Here is a 24,831-nt window from a genome sequence, read left to right on the forward strand (position 1 = left end):
GTGGTTTAGACCACAGTGCCACCCGTGTCCCTATGCCACTAATAAGAGCAAGTAGCTAAGATGGAGAGCCAGAGCCTAGATCCTTAGGATGAAAAGTGAGGAATGGAGCAAAAAAGAGGGAGAGGGGGCTACTTTGGAACAGCCTGGCACTGCCACAGCTCTCACTTGGTAATATACTGATAATCAAAGCCAGGGTAGTTCCACCTTAAGCCCCCACCCCCACCTAACACCTGCAGGCCCACATTCACACCAGGGGAAGAAAACACTGACTCTATGTCCTTTTTTATTCAATCACTGATTTAGATGTCCACATCTGGTAAAACCTTGTACAACCAAAGATCAAACCTGGTACAGCCTCCTTCCTGTAGGCCCTAAGGAGGTAAACAAGCCAAAGGAAAGGTTATTACATTTAAGTCCATCAGAAACCTGTCCCAGTTTTAAGTCAGGATGACGTGTCCCACCTCAGTCAGCTTTTCCCTGTACCAGCCCCATAATTAAGGCAAGAGTCAGGTAGAGGAAGAAAAAAATATGTGTTTTGCCAGAGGCTCGTGTTGATGGGTATCCGTCATGTTCTTACTCAGACACAGCATAGCAGTGTGCAAGAGAGAATGTGTGTGCTGTAAGTCACAATGCAGGAAATAAGTTTGACCCAAGCACTTGAAGTGTGTAAAGCACTGTGACGCAGAAACCAACAGACACATATCTACAGATACCAAATTGCATTGGCACACAGATAGCTCCTGGGATAATGGAATTTCAGTCTGTCAGTCTACCACCGCCTCTTGAACCACTTCCCAGTGTGGAAGGGAGAGGAAAAGTCTGAAAGCTGAGCAGGAGGGGAAGATAACAGACTGCATTTGGGAAACTTGCAGCCTTTCACCTGGGAATGAGCACCCGCTATGTCTCTAAGGAACTGGGGAAATGTAACTACTTCCCCCTGTTTTAGTGAAGCCATCATTAACTGTTTGGCATTTAAATTCCACCCAATTAAACACAACCTCCTGGTAGTTCACAAAAGTGAAAATCAGTAGAACGTAAATAAAATCAAAGCTTAAAAAACAGTCAATACACCAGTGCTTTTGTGACATTAGCAGCTGGTCACATTGTCACCTGGGAACTATTTGCACATTGAGGGAACGCCCCTCAAATGAAGGAGAAATAAGTTGTGAAAGCTACTCTATGCACATTCCTACACTCTGATGTGTAAAGTCAGAGAGCTTTCAGGGTATCCCCTGCCAGGCACTGACCTTTCCAGATACCTTGAGTTTTTGATTAAGAGACACCGAACACAAGTCTTCATGCATACGATCCAACAGCCACAGTAAGAACTCCAGGGCATCGTGCTGTGAGTTTCCACGGAACTGTGCGCCATACTTAGATACGACATTCTGCAGTTTAAAAAAAACACAAGAGTTCAGAGTTAATATTTTGTATGGTGTAGGAAAGGGCCCCTAGCCATGGAAGGGTAAAAGATATTCATATGCCATGATCCTCCCTGACATTTTCCCTCTGCTTGGGCTAAGTTGCGGGTAATCAAAAAGAGCCAAGAGCAGAAGAATCACATTAATAATAATAATAATAATAATAATAAGGCCTCATCAAAACAAGATGTCTGGACTGTACCATTTCAGAGTGCAAGTGGGGCCTGGCACATCAGAGTGAAGGTAAGCCAGAAGTGTCCTCCCAGACACACCCACTTTCTGTGGGGATGGAACTGTTTGATATGGTGAAGCAGTCCATCAAGGGAGGTCCCCAACTGCAGTCAAAGTGGTACAGTCCAAACAAAGGTTTACCACCTGAGTGAGAACAAGCCCTAAGAGTCACACTGAGTAACCCTGGAAAAGTCACTCATTCACTTGACTGAAATAAGAGAAAGGGCACAGCCCAGATGTAGGCTTGTCATCTAAGCGAGAGCTCAGCCTGAATTATGCAGAGCACATTTGCATGACTTCTGCTGTATAATCTGGACCGGCTCCAAGATGGCAGGATTCAAAGAACATGGTGTTATTTGTAGCAAGGTCAGCAACAGCGGTAGGCAAGGACATGGAGGAAATTTTAAAGGGAAGGGACACAGGAAGAAGTAGCCATAGAAGCGGGGCAGAGAAATATGTGGGATGGTACCCCATGGATTCAAAACTTTTCCCATTCTACTGCCCTATATGTATCTAGGTAGCCTCAGCTAGGCAAAGGCAGCCACAAAACTCGCACAAGGCCTACTCCTGACATAAAAGAGGAAAAAAATGTAGAACATTTGTTGGACCAGATCTACAGGTACAGTGAGGGGGGGGAGAGTATTTGATCTCCTGCTAAATTTGCCCGTTTGCCCTCTGACAAAGAAATGACCAGTCCATAATTTTAATAGTAGGTTTATTGTAGCTATGAGAGACAGAACAACAACAGGAAAAACCCCAGAAACCCAGAAGACAAAAGTCAGAGATTGATGTGCATTATAATGAGTGAAATTAGTACAGTGGTACCTCGGGTTACATACGCTTCAGGTTGCATACGCTTCAAGTTACAGACTCCGCTAACTCAGAAATAGTGCTTCAGGTTAAGAACTTTGCTTCAGGATGAGAACAGAAATCGTGCTCCAGTGGCGCAGCAACAGCAGGAGGCCCCATTACCTAAGTGGTGCTTCAGGTTAAGAACAGTTTCAGGTTAAGTACGGACCTTCGGAATAAATTAAGTACTTAACCTGAGGTACCACTACATTTGATCCCTTTGCAAAAGATGACTTAGTACTTGGTGGCAAAACCCTTGCTGGCAATTACAGGGATCATACGTTTCTTGTAGGTGGCCACCAGGTTTGCACACATCTCAGGAGGTATTTTGTCCCACTCCTCTTTGTAGATCTTCTCCAAGTCAGTAAGATTTCGAGGCTGATGTGAGCTACTCAAACCTTCAGCTTCCTCCACAGATTTTTGATGGGATTAAGGTCTGGAGACTGGCTAGGCCACTCCAGGACCTTAATGTGCTTCTTCTTGAGCCAATCCTTTGTTACCTTGGCTGGGTGTTTTGGGTCATTGTCATGCTGGAATACCCATCCTCGACCCATTTTCAATGCCCTGGCTGAGGGAAGGAGGTGCACACCCAAGGATGGACACTACATGGTCCCATCCATCGTCCCTTTGATGCAGTGAAGGTGTCCTGTCCCCTTAGCTGAAAAACACCCCCAAAGCATAATATGTCCCCCTCCATGTTTGTCAGTGGGGATGGTTTTCTTGGGGTCGTAGGCAGCATTCTCCTCCTCTAAACACGGCGAGTTGAGTTGATGCCAAAGAGCTCGATTTTGGTCTCATCTGACCACAACACTTTCACCCAGTTCTCCTCTGGGTCATTCAGATGTGCATTGGCAAACTGCAGGCGGGCCTGTACATGTGCTGTCTTGAGCAAGGGACCTTGCGGGCTCTGCAAGATCTCAGTCCTTCACGGCGTAGTGTGGTACCAACTGTTTTCACAGTGACTATGGTCCCAGCTGCCCATGTAGTTCTGGGCTGCTTCATCACCACTCTCCTGATCATTGCAACTCCACGAGATGAGATCTTGCATGGAGCCCCAGACCGAGGGAGGTTGACAGTTATTTTGTGTTTCTTCCATTTGCAAATTATTGCACCAACTGTTGTCACATTCTCACCAAGCTGCTTGACAATAGTCTTGTAGCCCAGTCCAGCCTTGTGCAGATCTACAATCTTCTCCCTGACATCCTTGGACAGCTCTTTGGTCTTTGTCATGGTGGCTAGTTTGGAATCTGCTGGATTGATTGCTTCTGTCGACAGGTGTCTTTTGTACAGGTATTGTAACGATCTGGGATTACAGGTAAGACCTCTCCCTTACAGCAGGTGCTTCTAATCTCAGCTTGTTACATACAGTAAAGAAACCAGGTAGCCTGACATCTGGCTGGTTGATAGGGGACCAAATATTTATTTCACTCACTGTAGCGTCTGGGTGTAATAAGTTTGAATAGTTGTAAATCTGGTCAATACAATGGAGTTGCAAAAAAGAAACTCTGCAGCTGAACTACTCTTCAGTTTGACATTTCCTCTTCACTTTTTAACTTAACAAAGCAGGAACTTCTCCAAGGCAGAATCGTGTTGAGCCATGCAATACACATCAAACCTATTTCTACACCTAATGCAGTAGGTTTCTTTACATAATGACACAAGTCCGTATTCTTTCTTTTTTTGCTCTTGAAGCTACAAAGAAGACTATAGTGGTACCTCGTGTTAAGAACTTAATTCGTTCCGGAGGTCCATTATTAACCTGAAACTGTTCTTAACCTGAAGCACCACTTTAACTAATGGGGCCTCCTGCTGCCGCTGCGCCGCCGGAGCACGATTTCTGTTCTCATCCTGAAACAAAGTTCTTAACCTGAAGCATTATTTCTGGGTTAGCGGAGTCTGTAACCTGAAGCGTCTGTAACCTGAAGCGTATGTAACCTGAGGTACCACTGTATTTCTCCCCTGCTGAAAAAAAGGTCCAATTCTTGCAGATAATCTAGCTAAAGTTTTCAATTTATTTATTAGGTTTCTCACCCACCTTTTCCACAGGAAGCACAAGGTGGCATCCACAGCTTCCCCCCTGCCCATTTTATCCTTACAACTACCTTGTAAGGTAGGTTAGGCTGAGTTGCATGGCTGAGCAGGGATTTGAGCCTAGGTCTTCCTAGTCTAGGACAACCACTAAAACACACTGGCTTTTTAACAGCTACACCATGCTCGTGCCCTAGAAAAGCTTATCCCACAATGTGTGGCATCATCCTCAACATCATTACCATGTCAATTTTGTGCAAGTGATCTTCACCTGACTTACCAAAACCAGAATTGCTCACTCCACATTTCAAATATCATAATAATAATCCCCAGACCTACCCAGTTCCTAAATCATGCCCCTCTGCAGTTTGACCCCTGCTTATATTTCACAAGGAAAGAGTTGGGACGACACGGTTTATCCCTGCAGCAATAGAAGAGGATGCTAAATTGATCCCCAATGTCGGATCTACAGGAGACAAACACAGGCTCTCTGCTTGCCTCTGAGTTGCCCAACAGTTACCATGACAACCAAAGCTACACTGTTGGGAACCCAGGAGGGCGAAGACAAGAAGAGTTCAGGATCTTTCTCCCTTTTGCCTGTCAGGGCCACTTTGCTCTTTCCTCTGGGAGGCTACACCTTGATGCCCTACCTACAGCTCCTGGGCAAAGAAGTCCTCCTAGATCACAAAGCAAAACCAGCCACTTCCTGCTGTGCTTTGCTGACAAGGGGACATTTCGAACGAGCCAATTCTCTCTGCTATGAAGAGGTGTCTAGTCAGTTGCAGCTCTGAACATCACCTTGCCCAGCTTAACAAAAACTGGAAAACCTTCCTCTGACACACCATTCCTGTGCCCAAAGCCACTCACTAGGAGCTTGTCCCAGGTACCCATGAAGCCACCCCACACACTTTGTTCTGGCAAGGTGCCTGTGCCTTTAAGAGCTGTGGGATGGGCACAAACTCGCAAGGAGAACTGCCCCCCCCCCCATCTATGCTGGGAAAAGCAGTGGTCTGTCTTTCATGAAGCTGGTAAGCAGTGGTGGCCTAACAGATGCTTCAGCACTATGACTCCCATCTACCCCAGCAGTGGTGTAGCGTGGGGGGCAGGGGTGGTAGCCCAGGAGGCACTAATTATCAATACCCAGTGCTGCCTCAGTACAGCTGTGTACTTCAATTTTTGTGCTCCACTGAAACGGCTTCTCCATGCAAACCAGGAAATGGCTTCTCCAGACAATGGAAGGACTCTTCTTTTCTTATCTCTGCAGCCACGATCTCCTGGGTGACAACACACTGTTAGGCATGTGTACTCCATCCATTTCCCTCTCTCCCACCCACCCCTCCTCACGGCCCCAGGCACTGGCAACCCACGCTACAGCACTAGTCAGGAGTGATGGGTGCTGTAGTCAGGGCCGTCTTTAGCAGATGCAGCGCTGGGGTGCGAATATCCACCCAGCACCCTCAAATTACCACAGATAGTGTTGGGGTGGCCGTAGCTGCACACTACCAGCCATTGGGGGGGCGCACAACTCTCCCCTATGCCGCTGCAGGAGAGCGATCCCCGCAGAGGCTTGGGAGGGTTGGGAGGGAAGCCAGCTGTATGGTTGGCAGGGCACAGCTTCCATCCTAAGCCTCTGCGGGGATCACTCTCCTCCCGAGGAGGCTTGGGAGGGAAGCTGCATGCCCACCAGCCTTATGGTTGGTGGGGCACTGCTGGCGGGCATGCAGGGAAAGTGGAAGCCGCCGGCAAAGCCCCAGCACTCCCCCACTTGCTGGGGCGCCCCTGAGAGGCCGGCGCCCTGGCGCGATGCACCACTAAGCCCTATGGGAAAGATGGCTCTGGCTGTAGTCCAGCAAAAATAAATAAATAGAGGACCCACAGTTCCCACCCCTCCCTTAAAGCCACAGGTGCCCTACTGGGAGGGCGGCAGTATCAACCCTACTTGCAACCATCAGATGCAACCGCTACACAAGGCAGAGCTCTCTTTGTGCACGATGGCCAAGAGTTGCATGGGTTTCCCCCCTTCAGTTCTGTCCCCAAGCTAGGTACTGAAAAACCAGAACTGCAATGCCAGAGGAAACCTAAAGCACTAGCCTGCTAGAGATTATGATACTCTAATGTGACAGCCTAAGTCTCCAAGCCTACCCCGATGCCATAATTGCGGAAGGGATGACCTTTTTAAGAATGTAAATAAACACTCTGTTTCTAAATCAGAAGGAGGAGGAAGAGGTGCATCTAGTCCCACATTATCACTTCTCTGGCAGGCAGCCAAATGCCTCTGGCCACCACATGCAAGCAAGGTATGAATGTGATGGCCACTCCTTGTTTCTTCTCAACATCTGGTGATCAGAATTAGGCTGCCTCCCCACCACCACCCTTTCCTGTGCAATCCAGGGCACTTCCATGCCTATCTCCTGTGCTCCAAAAGGTCTTTTCCCCCTTACTCCCCCATCTCTCCACACTAACGTCTCCCACACGCTCTATTTCAAGAGCAAGCTGCTCCCTAAATACTGCTATGCTTGTTTAAGTGTGACATTCAGTATGCCGAGACGGGAATACTAAGAGCCTGGAAATATGCAGCAAAAAGCGTGCACAGAAAGAATGTGTGCCAAGCACGGGGCATTGTGCCAGGCTGTGCTGGAATGCAGGTGTACAAAGCAGCACTAGTTACAGGGCTGCCCACACCACACCTGAGCTTCAGTGAAATGGGCTGGGCTAAAATCAGGCAGGTGAGACTCTCTCACTCCCCATAGGATTTTGGTACTAGCCAGGAACAGCAGGGAGGTGAAAGCTTCTGAAGAGCATTGTGAGGGTGGGGAGAAGGTGCAGCCCTTCTCAGCTGAAGGGCTAAGAAGTGTAAAATTATCATGGCACACGCCAACTCCAAAGGAAAGGGATTCAATCAGCATTTGATGTTCAGCCTAAACTTGACATTATCAGGAGCCACCAGTGATGTGCATGGCTGCCCATGAGGACAGCCATCAAAACTGCAGTTTGGAGCATCTTTGTAATCTCAGGCTGTGGACTGGCACCACTCTCCCAGGCTGGTCATTGGCAGAGCTATAGACGGCTTCATATTTCAGCTAGGACTGGTCTGGGTGCATTACCAACAGCTTACCCCTTTCATATCCAGATCCTGGCTTGACCTCTGCACAGCTCCTGTGGTGAAGGTGTCTATGTTTATTGTGTGCACAGCTCCTGTGGCAAAGGTGTCTATGTTTATTGTGTGTATGTTTATTATGGACAGTGAGATTTGGGGACGGGAGAAGGGGGAAAGAACACCATTTGATTTTCCCACCTCAGGCAGTATAATGTCTTGCACCCTGTACCCCTGCAGTGATATTATGTGACAGGACTCACTTGCTGGAACAAAAGTCGTGCCTGAGGTAAAATTGGAAAGTTCCCTTCAAGGAGTCCTTGTTGTACTCTGCTGAACGTCCTTGTCAAGCATTGCAGCTTCCTAGACTGCCCCCAAGTGTTCTGGGTGTTCTCCAAAAACACCCCTCTGAGCCAGTTTTTGGGTGTGCAGGGGGAGGAGAAGAGGGGAGCCCAGTTGTGCCAGAAGAAGCCCAGAGCTTCTGCTGATGTAACACGTTACCCAGTGAGACTAGAATGCCTGAGGGTCCCTCTAACAGGTGAGGTCAGATGTGAGACATCGCCAGCATCCTCTACCTTTCGTTTCTCCAGGTGTTGCTGGACTCCATCTCCAACCATTCTAGACCACTGGCCATGCTGGCTGTGGCTGGTGGAAGTTGGGAGTCCAAGAAATGCTGGAGGACCACAGGCGACTGGTCTCTGCTCTAGGAGACCAGATCCATCAGCAGCCATCTTGCCACACACAGTCCAAAAGCCTAGAGGGCAGGCTGTGGAAGCAGTTCATACCTGCTTCCTCCTCAAGCAAGGCTCTTTCCTGTGCTCTTTGGGTAGTGAAGAGCAATTAAACGCTAACAAGCCCTTGATTATTAACGGAACTATATAACCAATTGAGTGTTAACAGATCTGCCCTCCAGATACTTATCTGTAACATGTAGTGAAACCTCAGCAGGTAGCTCATCGCTGAAGCCTTGTGGCTGCATAATAACCATCCTATTAAACAGAAATTAAACCCAGACTTGCAAGGGAAATATTACTATAACAAAACATTGTTCTCAGCAGCCTCCCTTGGCGAGCCTATACATCATGAAGGAGTGGGCAGCAATCATCAGAAATTGCTGCGCTGCACAACCCACAAAAAGGCAGGTCAGTTACTCTGCTTCATGCTACACGCAGAGGCTACTGTGTCTGTGCAAATTAACATTTAATTTGGGAAAACAGGAGGCAGGGGAAATTTATGAGAAATTTCTGGTGATGAAGTGTCTGGGCTTTTTAAAAAACTTAGGCTTGCCAACTTTTTGAACTCTTCCTATACCTGTGCCCCTACCCAGTGCTTTTTTTAAAAAAATGTTAAGGGGTACTTTCATTTTCCTACTCATATTGAAATATTGCCCCTCAATGAGGCCAAACTTAGATTCACAAAATGTTTAGCAGTATGCGTACCCCCAGGGAAAAAAGCACTGCCCCTGCCTGAGATGCAGATATTAACCTAGGGCAGTTCCCCCCACCCCCACATTAAGAAAGGCAAGAAATGTAGAAGTCAAATTAAGCACGTCTGGTTATTCCATCACCATTTTGTCTCCCTCCCACTTTCAGATAGAATGATGGGGGTTAAATTCCCCTGCATCAAGATTGGTCACCGGTTTTCCCGATCTCTGAAGGGGCAGTATGGAGATGTGGCTGATGAAAACTGACTGCTAATTCAATGTGGGCATGGCCAAACGGTGAGCTGCTGAAGTATTTCAGTCTGAGCTGGAAAGGGGGGAAGAGTAAAACTGTTTCTCCAGAGAAAATTTATGCAACCTTAATTGTTGAATTCTGGCAAAAGTACTGCTCTAAAGTAGGCACTACTTACACACACACATGCACTCAAAAGCTTCCAACCTAAAGACTTTCTATCAATTATTTTCTGGACACCCGGAAGAAGGGATGTTGGCAGATGCAATGGTGTACTGGTTGGACCTGGGAGACCAGGGTTCCAATCCCCACTCAACTGGTGACACACAGACACCCTCTTTCTTTCTTTCTTTCTTTCTTTCTTTCTTTCTTTCTTTCTTTCTTTTTCTTTCTTTCTTTCTTTCTTTCTTTCTCTCTCTCTCTCTCTCTCTCTTTCTCTCTTTCTCTCTTTCTCTCTTTCTCTCTCACACACACCTCCTTACCAGCAAACAAGAAGCATGTCTACAATTCAAGAACACATTCAAGCCAGGCAAAAGCACTCTAGGAAATAACAACATTGGAGTGGTGTGGGGCACTCCCGGTGGTGGGATGTGACCTGGGAAGAGTCCCAAGGGCCAGATAAGAGAGGCCTACCTAGAAGGCTTGATTCCTTATCCCTGCAGAAGTGAGTCCTGGGCCTGCAGCTGGAGGCCAGCATTCTGGAGACAATAACACACCCAAACTGCCCACTCTTGTGTCACAACAATACCAAAATTATGCAGAACACTATACATTGCATCTCCAACTCATGAATATATAACTGCAGAACAAATGGTGAGTGGCAACTCACATTAGTGATTCCCAGAAAGATAATTGTGTTAGTCTACTGCAGCATAAACACTAGAAGAGTTTTGTGGCCCCTTAAAGGCTAACCATTTTATTAAGGCATAAGCTTCTCTTTGTCGCTGTATATGAACCATTCCTTTCAGCTGCTCTTATATCCCAGTGACTTAAGTGAGGGAATGTGGATTTTAGTCATGTTCGTGCGTGGGAGTAAACAGCCTCAAATTCAGGTACTCCTGGTTAACCGATTTCCGAAATGAGTTGCTTTCATCTCTTGAAGTCTGGGATCTGAATGCCTGCTGTGGGCTTTGTTTAATTCCCCCACACACCTCATTTATTGCTGATCAAGTATGTGCCGAAGAATGAAAAGGAAGGTCAGTGGTGTGGTAGTGGCAGCATTGCGATGAAAAGTATGATATTACTGGTATGGGCTCAGCAGAAACATGGGCAATAAATAAACATGAGCCAAACCATCTCAGAGCAGACCAAACTGACAGGCATCTGGGCTGAGCAAGGAAGAGCCAGCCAGTCCTCTAGCCCTGTCTGATTGTCCCAGCTGAATTGCTAGGACAACGTGTACCATTTTCAGCACAGGACAGAGTATGCCAAACAGGATTCACCAACTATTCACAGAAGCCACTGAAAGAAGGGGAATGGCTCCACACAGTTTGGAGCTGGAGGAGAGAAGATCATCTACACAACCCTTATTTGCATGTCCCTCACCTCACAACACCCAAGAATGAGAACAGAGGTTCCTAACACCCATAGGCAAATTATTAGTCAAATGTGGAAACAGCATTTCAGAAACCCAAGAAAAGTATTGCTCCTTTGTCTCTATTTTCCAATGGAGGTCTGTGAGAATCAGGTCTTGGATCCTTCTGGCCCCAATAACTCTACTGTCTGAGGTGCAAACCACATGTTACCCGACTACCTTATCCCACTGAAACTGGCCCATCCATTGTAATCATCATCAGAAATACTACTCCAGGTATCTCCACCAATGGAGCTTAGGTGGGAAGATGCTGGAGACAGGGACTTTTAAGTTGTGACACCTTGTTAGTAGGATACCTGCTCCAAAACAGTGTGCCTGGCACCTGCCCTGTTTTCTTTAAGGAGCCAGGTAAACCCCATGTCTTCCCTGATGGAATTTTATTGCTAGCTTGCCATTCTTGCATCATGGCGACCTTGTTACGGGAGGTGGTCTAGAACTGCCTATGGGTTCTATGGGTTTCATTACCCATGAATGCTGCCATGGATAACTTGGAAAAGCTGGACATGCATTTATTAAATAAACTAGAAAGGTGGGATATAAATATATTGCCCTGGTAGCTGGGTTTTCTAAAGAAAAGCAGATCTTCGAAAGGACATATTTCCACAAAGAAGCAGTGGGGCAGAAAGTGATACTTAGCCCTTTCAAGGGTTATTCCAGAACCTGCACTCTGGCAATGATGGAGGGATTTTTTTGCCCTTCAGGGGTATTGTGTTCTCAACAGGAGGCTGCACAGCCAGGAAGCTGTGCTATTTTTTTCAAAACACTCCTGAAACTGCAGCGTATACATAGGATGTGTTTACCCTTGTTGCTCTTCAAACCTTTTTTTAAAAAAGAAACAGTACTGGATTAACCTTCTGGTACTCATACAGGGGATGTGGGTGGCGCTGAGGTCTAAACCACTGAACCTAGCTAGGGCTTGCCGATCAGAAGGTTGGCGGTTCAAATCCCTGCAATGGGCTGAGCTCCCATCGCTTGGTCCCTGCTCCTGCCAACCTAGCAGTTCGAAGGCATATCAAAGTGCAAGTAGATAAATAGGTACTGCTCCGGTGGGAAGGTAAACGGCGTTTCCATGCACTGCTCTGGTTTTGGTGTTCCGTTGCGCCAGAAGCAGCTTAGTCATGCTGGCCATATGACCCGGAAAAACTGTCTGCAGACAAACGCCAGTTCCCTCGGCCAGTAAAGCGAGAAGTATCACAACCCCACAGTCATTCACAACTGGACTTAACTGTCAGGGGTCTTTTACCTTTTTTACTCATACAGCACAGTGGAATGCACAACTGGAATGTGGGCTTCTCAGTCTAAGCAGTGGTGTAGTTGTAAATTTTGAATGGCAGGAGTTTGTTGTGATGGCCTCCACAGCTGCACCCCTAAGGAGAGTCTATAGCCTTGTTCTCCAGGAGAGTCCAAGAATGAAGATAGCTGTGCTAGTTTACTGTATACACCCAAAGAGTGATAGTACACACCGTATTACTCAGTCTTGTTAGGATCAGCTGATAGTCATAGAATGATCAGTTCGCAAAGGGTGAACCACAAACCAGGCCCACCTGTCCCACCACCTGATATCATATGTCACCTCAGGTATGGGCCAGGAAGAGACGCAGCTGGGTCAGCTGTGCAGCTGAGTTCCTCATGGAGAACCCGATCACTCAGGTGATCCCTGCAGAAAGCAAGGTTGAAGGCACTGCCCATCTGTCAATGTTCACCCACAGGGGTGAAGACAGAGAAAGATGTGGCCTTCTGGGCCAAAAAAGGTCCCCTCCCACCAGGTTAGCATTTGGGCTGAGGAGTCCATCTGGCTTCATAACTCTGATCGGCCATGAAATTCAGTGTGTGACCGTAGTTGGACCTCAGTCACTGTCGGACCCTAGCCTACCTCATAGGGCTGTTGCTATTATGAGGATAAATTGGGATGTTCTGCACCCAGGTAGCCCGGAGGATCTCTGGCTGATGATTTCATAGAAAAGAAAGTACAGTGGTACCTCGGGTTAAGAACTTAATTTGTTCTGGAGGTCCGTTCTTAACCTGAAACTGTTCTTAACCTGAGGTACCACTTTAGCTAATGGGGCCTCCTGCTGCCGCTGTGCAATTTCTGTTCTCATCCTGAAGCAAAGTTCTTAACCCGAGGTACTATTTATGGGTTAGCAGAGTCTGTAACCTGAAGTCTGTAACCACTTGGTTACAGCTGCACCCCACCCACTTCCACTGTATCATGGGGACTAAGCATAGCTGAGGCAAACTTATGTGGAAAGTGCAAAGTGGCCCAGGGATGATCTAGGGCAGCTCAAGAGCAGCAGAGGTGATGGATAAAGATTCTGCTCTCACTCTTGAAATGCCCTGAGGTTAAAAATGCTGCTACAGAATGAGAGCCCTGGATACTGAAGAGGGCTTCAAACTCAGCATCTGCGCTTGGGTGTTTAAAAAGGCTGTTACAGGAGCAACACAGTTCAATCCAAGCAGCCAGAGGTCCCCTGCCTGTCTGCCAGCAGCCCGAAGCCTCCCTCCTCTCCACCTGATCATCAGGAACAGAGCTGAATGAAAAAAGATATTCTCGGGTGTTCCCAGGGTAAGATTACTAAAGAGGCTCCTTGTAGCAATCGGTTCCCAAGTGACCAGACAACAGGGGGATTTGTGAGAGAGACTCAATGAGGCCCCTACACTCCCAAGTCCTTTTGTAAACCAGAAGTGTGCTAGGCAGACTCAAGTGGAACTGGAAAAGGGCAGATTCTGTTCTGCGGGAATGCGAAAATTGTCTGTGATGGCACAGGCACAAGAGGAATTTTCTCAACAGGCCTCTCTACGCTCGCCGTCTTTTCCCTGCACAGTCTCCTTCCCGGAGTCCTTTGCCTTGCTGTTTCCTAGAAACAGAGCCCGTCACAAACACATCACTACTCAGCCTCACAATAAATAAACAGAGGGTGTGTACGCGCTAAAGTGCCTTCCCACCCACCATCAGCTACAACTGTCGTACATGGACTGAGGTTGAACAAGGGCATTCTTCTTTCAGCTTTTGGAGATGGAGATCCGATTTTAATCCCCCAAACTCAAACCCTCAGCTAAAAAATACCACATAAAGTATGTCTGGCTGGTACATTTCAGAAATGTGAAGTGTTGTCTGGAGGTCCTAAGTTTTATGTTCCCATTTTATACCAGGCCCCTCAGGGGAAATCCTCCCTCTGCACGGCTTGGTTCCCAGCTCCCATTCAAGTAAGAGAGACCACATCCGCCTGGCATATATGAGAAGCTGGTGGGTTCCCAGACTGACAGCCAGCAGGGAGTAGAATTGGCTCACGAACATATATACATCATTTTGATTACCCAATTCTCAAGAGCTGGCAGATGAATGCGTGGGCTGATGCCAAGGAAAACCTGCATGTGAGGTGACACTGGGCAATGTGGAAGTTCTTATTTATTTCTGCAATGTTAGCTAGATCTGTGACGATCCAGTCACAAATATGTGTGTGTGTGTATCAGCAATTGTAAAAGGAGCCTATGGAGGCTTACACAAAAGAAAGCCCTACTGTGTTCAATGGAAGTCACTCCCTCCCCAAGTAAAAGGATAATAATGTTATGATTTGGAGGGGGGAATGGGCTGTATGCCCAAGACCCTCCTAACCCCTGGATCCAGCAAGTGTTAAAAGATCAGCCAGGCTAGCTTCCTGAAAAGGCGATAGCCTGGGTGATGGGCCATTAAGGGGAAAAAAGGAAAAGGGCTCTGTGTGAGATGGCAAATAGGTGGGGCCCCTCCCTCAGCCTGCAGATAGTTAGAAGGACAAAGCCAGAGTTGAGAGCAGAGAGCTGGCATGATGAGGGTTAGAAGCAATCAAACTAGGAACTGAGAGAGACAGAGCAATGTTTGATATCTGTTTGGATCCAAGGCCACAGCTTCAGGGGGAGCAAGGCCCTCTGAAGGTGCTAATGCTGGGAACCCCTCCGTCACAGGCTCAGGTTGTATATATGTGTGTAAAAAAAGCCATATATCAGAAAGACACCACAGTCTCCACTGCCTCATTTCAAAAGGAAACACCAACCCTAGGTAAGCACCTGGAATCATGTACAGATGGAGAGTAGGGTAGTGTACAACCATAATAATATTGCAGAGCATGGGAGCCTTCATCACAAAAAACCCATGTCTGTTAAACAGTGCAAACCAATCATCATTCCCACCACCTGTTGTCATCAACAGGAGATACTGACACCTTTGTCCTTGATAATCTCAGGTAAGTCATCACCATATCACAGATGCTGCACTCAGAGCCCCTGGGAAAGTCATGGCAGAGGTGAGATATGAACGATCATGCCATGTTTCAAGTTCCACATCCCAAGCCACTCTCTACAACCATTCGAAAGCATCGCCAATTCCACAACCTATGGCCCATTTGTAAAGTTTATGTTAAAAGCAAAGGTGGAGAACTTGTGGCCATCCAGGTGATGTTGGACTCAAACTTTTGCCCTGGGCAGAATGGCTAATGGTCAGGGAGGATGTGAACTAAATATAGTCCAACAGCTTTTGCAAGGTCAAAAATTGAACATACCTGCCCTAAAGTGCCATACTGAGAATCTGAGGCAACATGATACCTGCCTCACCAGAGGCTATTAGAGTGTCAGGTATGTGTGCACAAGAAATACCTGATATTTCAATGGTATCATGATGATTGACTGTAGTTACAAACAGGAAGCTCACGGCTTTCCACAGAGAATTCAAATTTCCTTCTGCAGCCTGAGTGGCATGATGCTACCAACTTGTAACAAGAGTGCAGTGAAAACAATATGGAGAATCAACTAGTTTTAGAAATTTGCATTTCCACTACTATGCTTTGTACAGATGTTGATGACATAAGGAGGAACTTGAGAAGTTCTCCTTTTGAAAGTATGCAGAGCATCTGCCAACTGTAGACCTGCACACTCTGTCTAGTAACACTGTTTGATTACTAAACATTTAGTATCTTTATTATTTAAACTTACTAGAAACTTTTTTGCAAAAAGTAACTCAAAGCAACTTACAACTAGAAAAGTAAATAGCATAAAACTGAGACAGAGTAAAATCCAAAACTCATTTATATTTTTAAAAGGAAGAGTTAAACACACACACACACACACACTTGAAGGAGGCCACAGATAATTAAAAGCCAAAGGCCTGGTAGAATATTAATGTTTTGGCCTGGCACACAAAGATATGTGATGATGGAACTGGGGTGCCTCCCTGGGGAGAGCATTCTGTTAGTGTGGAGTCAACACTGAGAAGGCCCATTGATACATGTGTGTGAAGAGACACCAAAGTGATGCATTCGAGGCGCCACCAAGTTGCATTTGAGGCACCACAAAAGTGTGCCTTTCTGTTTTTTGTTTTTTGGTTTTTTTTGTGGTGTTAGATATATGGTGGCAGTTCAAGATGTAAGTAAGCAACTGTCTTGATGCTGTCATCATTGAGTGAGGACGTGGCTGCCCCAGCTTCTTACCACGGAACGACAGAATTGTAGAATTGGAAAGGACCGTGAGGGTCAGCTAGTCTAAAGCCCTGCAATCCAGGAATATTTTGCCCGATGTGGGGCTCAAACCCACTACCCAACATTGCCCAGCACATCATCTTTCCACCACCATTCTCCTTACCCAAAGCTGTTTTGCATCCAACATGAAACAGGAATTTTAAATGAACCTGAGTATGATTAATTTGGAATTACCGTAAGTCTGGTGAGAGTGTGTCATCATCTTCAGGGGCTGAATCAGGGGCTGAATCTAGCCCCTTCCTTATACCACCGCATGCCCCATTTTAAGGTTCGGTGTTGAGACATTTTTGTCTCACATTCCACTCTGAGAATTTTCTCCAAATAGAATTTGAAATCTATGTTTCCAGAAACCGCCACAAAATGCAAAGTGCTGAAAGATTCAGACGCCTTGCCTATAATTCAGTATCCACCTGGGGTTCCTTCTTAGCATACAGACCCTGTGCATGGTATAAAAATAATAACAACCAGATGACGCTGAAATGATTTCACCTTTGACAGTGGCTTGCTGCATCAACAGGGAAAGAAACACACACACTCCACTCTAGTGTCAGCAGGACTGTCAAGGAGCTGAATTAGTAACACAAGATTTGCCAAAGCTACAGCTCAGGCATTTGCTTCAAAGAAGCCTCTGACAGCCAGCAGCCAAATGTGAGCATCAGAGAAGGAGAAAAGGCTCACCTCTGAAGAAATACAATCTGTCAACAAAAGTGACCAGATAGTAGCTTCAAAGCAACAAAAATAAATCAGAATCCCTCAACCGCACAGAACCTCCTGATCCTAGCTACCTAGGTCCACTATTCTAGGGAAGGAATTCTCAAAACAAAACAAAAAATTCCAATGGCAATTCCTCTCCCTTCCACCCATGGAAGAGAGGCCTATCTTTCACCATTGCTACTCAAACCCTCCACAGTGCACACTCATCTGTCTTTTCTTCAGTAAACTACGGGCACTTAAGCAAGCCACCAGGGCAAATCACTGGCTCTGCACACAGGACCATGCTCAGCCCACTAATGAAGTGGCTGAATAGTCTATGCATCGCTTGATTAGGAGATGGGTGGAAGTCCACTTGCAAGCAACACCTGGGACTCCCACCCACCCAAAAATAAATGCTTCACCCCTATATACCTGAAGGAGCATCTCCACCCCCATTCCAGACACCGAGATCCAGCTCCAAGGACCTTCTGGCGGTTCCCTCATTGCCATGCCCACTCTGTGGAATGCCTTTCCATCAGATGTCAAGGAAATAAATAACTATCTGACGTTTAGAAGACATCTGAGGGCAGCCTGGAATAGGGAAGTTTTTCATGTTTGATGTTTTACTGTGTTTGATGTTTTAATTTGTTGGAAGCCACCCAGAGTGGCTGGGGCAACTCAGACAGATGGGTGGCATATAAATAACAATATAGTATTGCTGTTATCGTCGTTATTATTTCTTGCCAGTCAGTTTGCGGCTGATAGACGGGCAACCATGCCCTGTGCCAGGCAAGGAAATTGTGGACTTGACAATCTCTTCCCTTCCAGCTGGTGTTTCTAAGCAGTTCTAGAATCAAGTCTGCTTCCCCAGATTAATTGCTCCTCAACCCTCAGAGTGTGAACCCACCTAAAGGCAAGCAGGCAGTGCTGACACAGAGTGCAGAGTATCATGCCTGACTGTTCCCAAAGTGCTGTGAACCTAGCTGGGGGATCACAAGAACTGGTTGGGGTGGGAAACCCAGAATGGTCACCAGAACAGTTCTGAACTTCCAGCAGCAGAGACATCCAGTTAGGGTGACCCATTCAGCTTCATGACCTTCACAATAGAAAAATGGGGTTTCCGGAAGAGGAGGAGGGAGGGAGGCAGTCCCACAGCAATTGCTCAGTAATGATATTTCATTTCCAACTTCAAAGCTCACAAATGCTGAGCACCGTACAATTGTTCAGCAGCACCACAGACTTCAGGAGAGCTTCCCAGGTGTGCAACGTTTGCAAGCAAAACCGTCTCCAGCACATCCCTACCTCCAGTGCCTTTGCCCAGAAAAAAGAGAAAGGGAATGAGGTTTTTTTTTAAAGGGGGGGGGAGGTTCTGGGAGGGTGATAATGGAAGCATTTGTGTGTCTGGTGGAGCCAAGCAGCAGTGAGATTCTTTATGAAAGGCTCTATCAGACACACAAATGTTTCTCTTACTACCCTCCCAGAAATTTATTTATTTATTAAATTAAAAATCCTCAAGATAAAAAGTAGCATTTTCCCCACCTCTGGCAATGGGCAAGGACCTGACCAAGTTGTCACAACACCTGCAAACACTATGTTTACATAGAACAGGAAGAGCTCGGCTGCTGGAAGTATGAACTTGGAGCAGGGTGAGATCACAAACAATCTGGAAGTTCCTCACAAAAAACACATAAGAGCATTTTATTCTCCCACTTTACTTTTTAAAAATCCTGGTTAGCCTCCCTGATGTGGCACCACGTGCCCATCTGTTAGCAATGCCCTCCAACTCCTCCACCTGCCTAGGCAGTCAACCTGGCCCCATTGCCAAATCCGCCTGCAGCACAGTAGCTTGCTTTAAAGCGTGCGGTGTGACTAAACAGGTGGCTGGAGAAAAGAGGAAGAGAGAAGAGTGTGTGAGAGAGAGAGAGTGAAGGAATCCTTCTAACTCTGCCCAGTGGAGCCGTTTGCCACCAAGGAGCACATCTCGAAGTGCAGAAGCTGCGTGACGGTTAGCAATCCACCTGTGAGCCGTCCAGCGTCCCCGCAGCGCCTGGCAGAGTTGAGGTCAGACCGCTCAAGGGCGCTCGCCGGAGCCAGATCCGGAGCAGCAGGTCACACTGGGGATGGGGGGGTGGAAATAGGCAGCGTCGAAGACTGCCTACAGGTGGCTGAGATGGACTCCGGCGTTAGACGCGGAGCCTCTTTCCCGTGGTGGCCCCCGGAGAGAGGGGCAGATCCCGCGCAAAAGTGCGCCCCCTACCTTGAAGTCCGCGGAGAGCTGCGGCGTATACTCGAGGGTCCAGAGCGCGCGTACGAGCGCCGCCAAGTGCTGGGTGACTTCCCCGGAGGCGGCTCCGGCTCCGGCTCCGGCTCCAGGTCCGGGTGGCCCTTGCTGGTCGGGCAGCGCCAGCAGGAGGAAGGCGGCCAGCAGCTCCGTGTGACTCAGGCACTGCACCACGGCGTTCAGGAAGCACGTGTTGCCGTGGTTCTTCAGCCCCTGCGCGCCCGGCGTGAGCGGCCGGGGGTCCCCGGGAACGGCCGCCGGCAGGGGACTCTGCGCGCCCCACGACAGCCGGGCGCTGCCGCCGCTCCCGCCGCCGCTGGCTTGGCCTCTCTCGCGCTCGGGCCCGGGCGGGCGCTTGAAGCCGCCCTCGTCGTCCTCGGGCTCGGCGCCTTCTCGCCGCCGCGCCTGCTGCTGCTGCTGCTGCTGCTGCCGGGCGCCGCGCAAAGTTTGCAAGAGGCGCCGCGCCAGCCTGCTCAGGGCGCGCACGGCTCCTCGGCGTCGCCGCCCGGCCCCAGCGTGGGGGCGCTCTCCGCCGGCCACCCCGTTTGGGGGGCCGGGCGCGCCCGGCCCGGGCTTCTCGCCCGCCTCTTGCGCGCCCATCGGCGCCAGGAGGGTACGGCCACCCGCTCCGCCGCCGCCGCCTGCCGGCGCTTGCTGCCTTCTTCTCCCCGTTGTTGTCGTCGGCTACCTGCGCGCTCCGAGCCTCTCCGCCCTCCCTCCGCGCTTGCCGGCTGGGCAGGGCAGAGAGGCGGGGAAGGCGAGCGGGCCGGGCTCATGGCCGGGGGCAGGCGGGCATCTTGCTGCGCCCCTCCGCCCAAGGCACGGCGCTTTCCCCGCCTCCTCGGGTCGCCGCCCGCGGATCGGCAGAGCCTGGGGAACAGGGGAAGTAAACTCGGCGGAGGGGGTGGATCGCGCGCGCTGAGTTTGGAGGTGCGGCGCCAAGCGCCTCCCTCTGCTGGGAGCTCGCCCGCCTGGTTCAACCGCGGGGAGGCGGCGGTTCTCGCAAGCGAGGCGTTACTGCTGCTGCTTCTGCTGCCGCTAAGAAGTGGCGTCCGCTGGAGCCCGCCAGGCGCACGGAGCAGGATCGCCTGGACCAGGCAGGCTGGGTGGGGAAGGGAGGGCGGCAGGCAGGCAGGTGTTGCCAGCGAGGGTAGTGGCGGCGGCGGCACTACCTGCTCGTCCCTCTTCCTCCTTTGCTCAGGTGCTCCACAGTCAGTGGCAGATGACTGGAGCGGCTAGGGAGGCGGGGAGAGCGAGCTAGCTTGCGGCTGCGTGCGGCTGCGGGCCACCGGGAATCCTGGAGAAGCCAGCCTCGCCACCTTCGCCTGTGCCAGGCGGAGGTGGGCATCTCTTTCCAGCTCAGGAAAGATGTCAACATTCCAAGGACAACATACCGGTACCCTACCGTAGCCTCGGGTTTGTGGTTCCTACCCTAGGCCATCATTGCCAACTGGAGACAGAGCAGGTCTGTGTTTTTGCACACCACCACAAACTCACAGGTGCAGAGTGATCCTACTGGTCCCAATGACTGTGCACAGGGTTATGGTGGTACGAGTCCATTCATAAAGGAGAAGGGCATGTGAAGGGCCATTTCCTACCAGATCCATGTATCCCGCACTGCTCCATTTGGACCAGGTTGGCAGACCTTGTGAGAGGAGTTAGTGGGGATCAGTTCCCATGCCAATGTTGCCCCACCACAGAAGAGTTGGGGTGATATTGATGTGGGCATTCTTTAAAAAGTAAGCATGCTAGCTCCACCCCTGTGAGTTCCCCTGCTTCAAATATTACACTGCTCCGCGGGTGGAAGAGCTGGTGGTTTACAAGAGTATGCCAGAAATAAGCCTGTGGGTGGTAGCAGCTGCATACAGGCAAAGGGTTAGTGCACACAAGGATTTCAGGCAACCCCCATGAATCCTTTACATATATGACTCACCCTGTAGATTATAAAATGCACACAAGTAGTAGACATATGGGGACAGCAATGTCAGTGAATCCATGCAGTTTTCAGTTCAAGCCGCACCTCTGCCATGAAGTCATAGGATGCCTTAGGCAAGCCACTACCAGCCTTGGCCATTATTTGCCTGATGGGGACATTGGCCTACAACACAGGCTTGTTGTGCAGATTCCTGATAGGAGAACTGCTCAGCTCAGTAAGAACTTCATTTGGAGATATAGGTTACATGGATTAGTTCAGCATACGGCAAGGATGTGTGTCTAATTGCCACACAGGTCAGGCATAATATGTATGTTAGTGGTTCATCCACATTAGTAACCCATTAAATGTTGGTTGGTTAAGTTGCAAGATGGGCACGCAGTAGTCAAACAACTACTTTGCTAGTCATCACCTGCATAAAACATAAACCATCTGCAATTTGCCTGCACAGATTAGAGTGCAGCAGTTGCTTGCCATCACTGTCCACATTGGCTCCATGCCTATGATCAGTGAGGGCTGAGCTGGCTTCAGCTCTTAATCCAATTGTGTTTGAAAGCTTTGGCTGCTGAGGGCCTGAAACCCTTCCATATGAACACAAGTTATATTGTTCATAAGATGGGGATGCACGAGAGTGTTTTAAGGTGGCTAGAAGTCTTACTGAACTCAAGTGGACTTGCCTCTTGAGTCCTGCACTATAAACAAGATCACTTTTTAAGTTGGGAAACTGCCCTTATGGATCCTCCTTAGAGAGACAATCTCACTTTGAAAACCAGGATCTCTCAGTTCCCCTTGAGTTCTTTAAGAATTCAAGAGGACCTTGAACATTATGTGAATTTGTTGGGGGAGGGGATGATCTAGGGCTGAAAACTGAAGGAAGGTTAATTCCTAAGCAGTTAGGCAATGGGAATACTATAGTGTGGTCATTCATTCCCAAACTGTGTGACCTGAAGAAACCAATAGTTATAAGAAATAAACTAGACAGTGGCTCCGCACAATATCCATGGCTGCAGTGCCATGGATCCCTTTCACAATCTAGTGCAAAATCAATCAAGAGTTCCTCTTCTGCAAGGTCTTCTGAAATGAGCAGAAAGGAAAGGAGGCAACTTAGGCAGCTGTGGGAAGGCAGGGACCCACAGTCCTCACAACTGCCTCATCAGGGCAAGACCTACTGGGAAAAGTTGTTGGGTTAAGAGCAATTGACTCGTAATCTGGTGAACCGGGTTCGCTTTCCCGCTTCTCCACATGCAGCTCCTGGGTGACCTTGGGCTAGTCACACTTCTCTGAAGTCTCTCAGCCTCACTCACTTCACAGAGTGTTTGTTGTGGGGGAGGGAAGGAAAGGAGACTCCTTAGGGTACTGATAATCCAAACGTCTTCTTCTACTACTACTACTACTAGGCCTGCACTGTTTCGGTTTCTTTGAATAAAAAGTTAACTTCGCTGACACCATGTTTTTTACCGCTGACCTACACCTGACTCCTACTCCTGACACACAGATACAGCTGACGGTTTCCTGCTCCTATTGATACCTTCCTGTATTAGGAACAGCTTGTGTTGGCTTTCACCTTCCATTTCTTCTTGCACTGCTTGTATTAAATGAAAAGAAAAACGGCCCCAAAAGGAGTGGACAGCCCCAACACTTTCAGCAAAGGTAAAAGCAAACCTATGTAGGTAAATTACAGAGGAGAAGCCCTCTGTTTGAAAGGGCTGCCTGGCCGCAAGCTGGAAAAGGAACCCTAAAAAGGGGGAGCAAGGAGGGCCTTGAAGTTGCTGGTCAACAGTGAGCACCTGGGCAGCAGACTGAGCAGAGACGGATCCAGGTCACTTGGTCACAGTCTATTGTAAAAAGCATTTCTAAATTTTTGTATTCACACACACACCTATTAGCTTATGCAAATTGCCCTCTTTCTGCGTGGTATACAAGTGGCCACGTTCTATGAAGAGCCATCATCACCCCATTATTATTATTTTAATCTGCTGCTTTACCAGAACCTAATGGCACTTTGTTTAATGGATATAGCAAAGACTGGCCCCAGTCCAGATTCCCCCACCCCCATTCACTTTCATTGGAAACTTGCACGCTGACCATCCTCTGGAACTTTTACAACAGACATAAAATCTGGTGGCAGTAGAAGGAAAGCATTCAGCCTTTGCACTTCCAGCTCCAGCTGCTATCCCTTCGCATTTGCAAAAAGCCAAGTCCTCAACTCAAGGGCAGAACCCCTTAGTATGGCTTTTCAGGGCCAAAGGAAAGAAGCCTTACCTCATTTCAGAGTAGAGCATCACTTGGCAGCAGCATATCAAGAACATCCGTGCTGTAGATGGACGAAGCCCCTGCTTGCCTTTGACAGCCTCTCTCTCTTTCCCTTGCCGGAAGTGGTTTGGTCAATGTGTGTGGATGAAAAAAGTGCACCAAACAAAAGGAAGATTTCCTCAAAGGCAGCATCCTTCTCACCAGCACAGATGTGTTCCATTAGCAAGATATTGCTCTGACAATTAGAGCGACCATCAAATAAGCGTGTTTGATATAAATATTGGAGGTGAGGCAGAAGTCAAATCCCAGCTCTGCTTTGGGCAAGTCACAATGTCCCCCCAAAATGCTTTGTCCCATTACATTGCAAAATGCGGGGGGGGGGGGGGGGACTTCGAAGCAGGTCATTTCTGAAGAGCTCTGAGAAAGTTTCTGTTTTATTCTAAGGCAGGGCTGGGGAACATTTTTTAGCCCGGGGACCACTTTTCCTCCCAGGCAACCTTTTGGTGGGTGTGGCCAAAAGCAAAAGTGGTCAGAGCAACAAATGTGAGCTTTCACACTCCTCTCTTGTTCATCTAGGCAAACAAGAAGCATGATCATGTTTTAGCCAGGCAAAAACACCCAAGGGGGTGCTAAGCAGATGTGGTGAAAGGTGTGGCCAGGGGAGAGTTTGAAGAGCCAGAGAGAGTCCTGGAGGAGCACATTTGGCCCTCAGTTCCACAACCCTCTTCCAAAGAAAATCTGGTATTTCTAGCCTTTATGGTTGCAGAGAATAGGCGATCTCCCATAAAAGGAGCTGAAGAAACCAGAAGGAGACTAGGTGGCCTTTACTCAGCTTCCACCTTCTTCCTACCATTACCAGTTCCTGCCCCTATTGCCATTTCTTGCTCATGAGTCTTGATCTTTGTTTACTTGCCAGTACCTGACCCAGGGAACCAGCAAGAAGAGCACGACCCCATCCAGGTCAGCTTCTCCACAGCTCCCTCCAGCCAGCCACCTTCCATATGGAGCAGGTGGGGAGGAAGATGGGGGGAGAAACAAGCTGAGGAACAAGATGAGGTGTGACACGTGCAGTCTTCTGTGGCTTTGTCGCTTTAGAAGAAAAACATTGGCTTTTGTGATTTTCACAGCACAAGCAATAGCAATGGCAGTTTTTAAAAGCATGGGGTGGGGGGAACCTCTCAACTAGTGACCCAGAATATTTTTAGCCTAGTTGCCGAACTGAAAAACAGGGGCATAAGAAAGTCTCAAATGATAGCCAACTGGAATTCTGGTGCGAG

The 24,831-nt window shown here is 48.4% G+C and overlaps 1 protein-coding gene across 2 annotated transcripts in view; it reads right to left on the reverse strand.

Moving 5' to 3' along the window:
• Positions 1–20,316, reverse strand: part of USP43 (ubiquitin specific peptidase 43) — a 90,676-nt gene extending 70,360 nt beyond the window's left edge. Inside the window, exons 1-2 of one of the 2 annotated variants that reach the window (XM_079965919.1) lie at positions 19,345–20,316; positions 1,248–1,388 (exon numbers count right to left, since the gene is read on the reverse strand). In XM_079965919.1, coding sequence (XP_079822045.1) covers positions 1,248–1,388; positions 19,345–19,968 — 765 coding nt within the window. In that variant the 5' untranslated portion in view covers positions 19,969–20,316. The remainder of the gene's footprint in view (positions 1–1,247; positions 1,389–19,344) is intronic. The other variant, XM_079965920.1, reaches the window with a different exon arrangement.
• Positions 20,317–24,831: the final 4,515 nt, after the last annotated feature.

Source organism: Podarcis cretensis (assembly GCF_951804945.1).
Source record: "Podarcis cretensis genome assembly, chromosome: 2".
Classification (NCBI taxonomy): domain Eukaryota; kingdom Metazoa; phylum Chordata; class Lepidosauria; order Squamata; family Lacertidae; genus Podarcis; species Podarcis cretensis.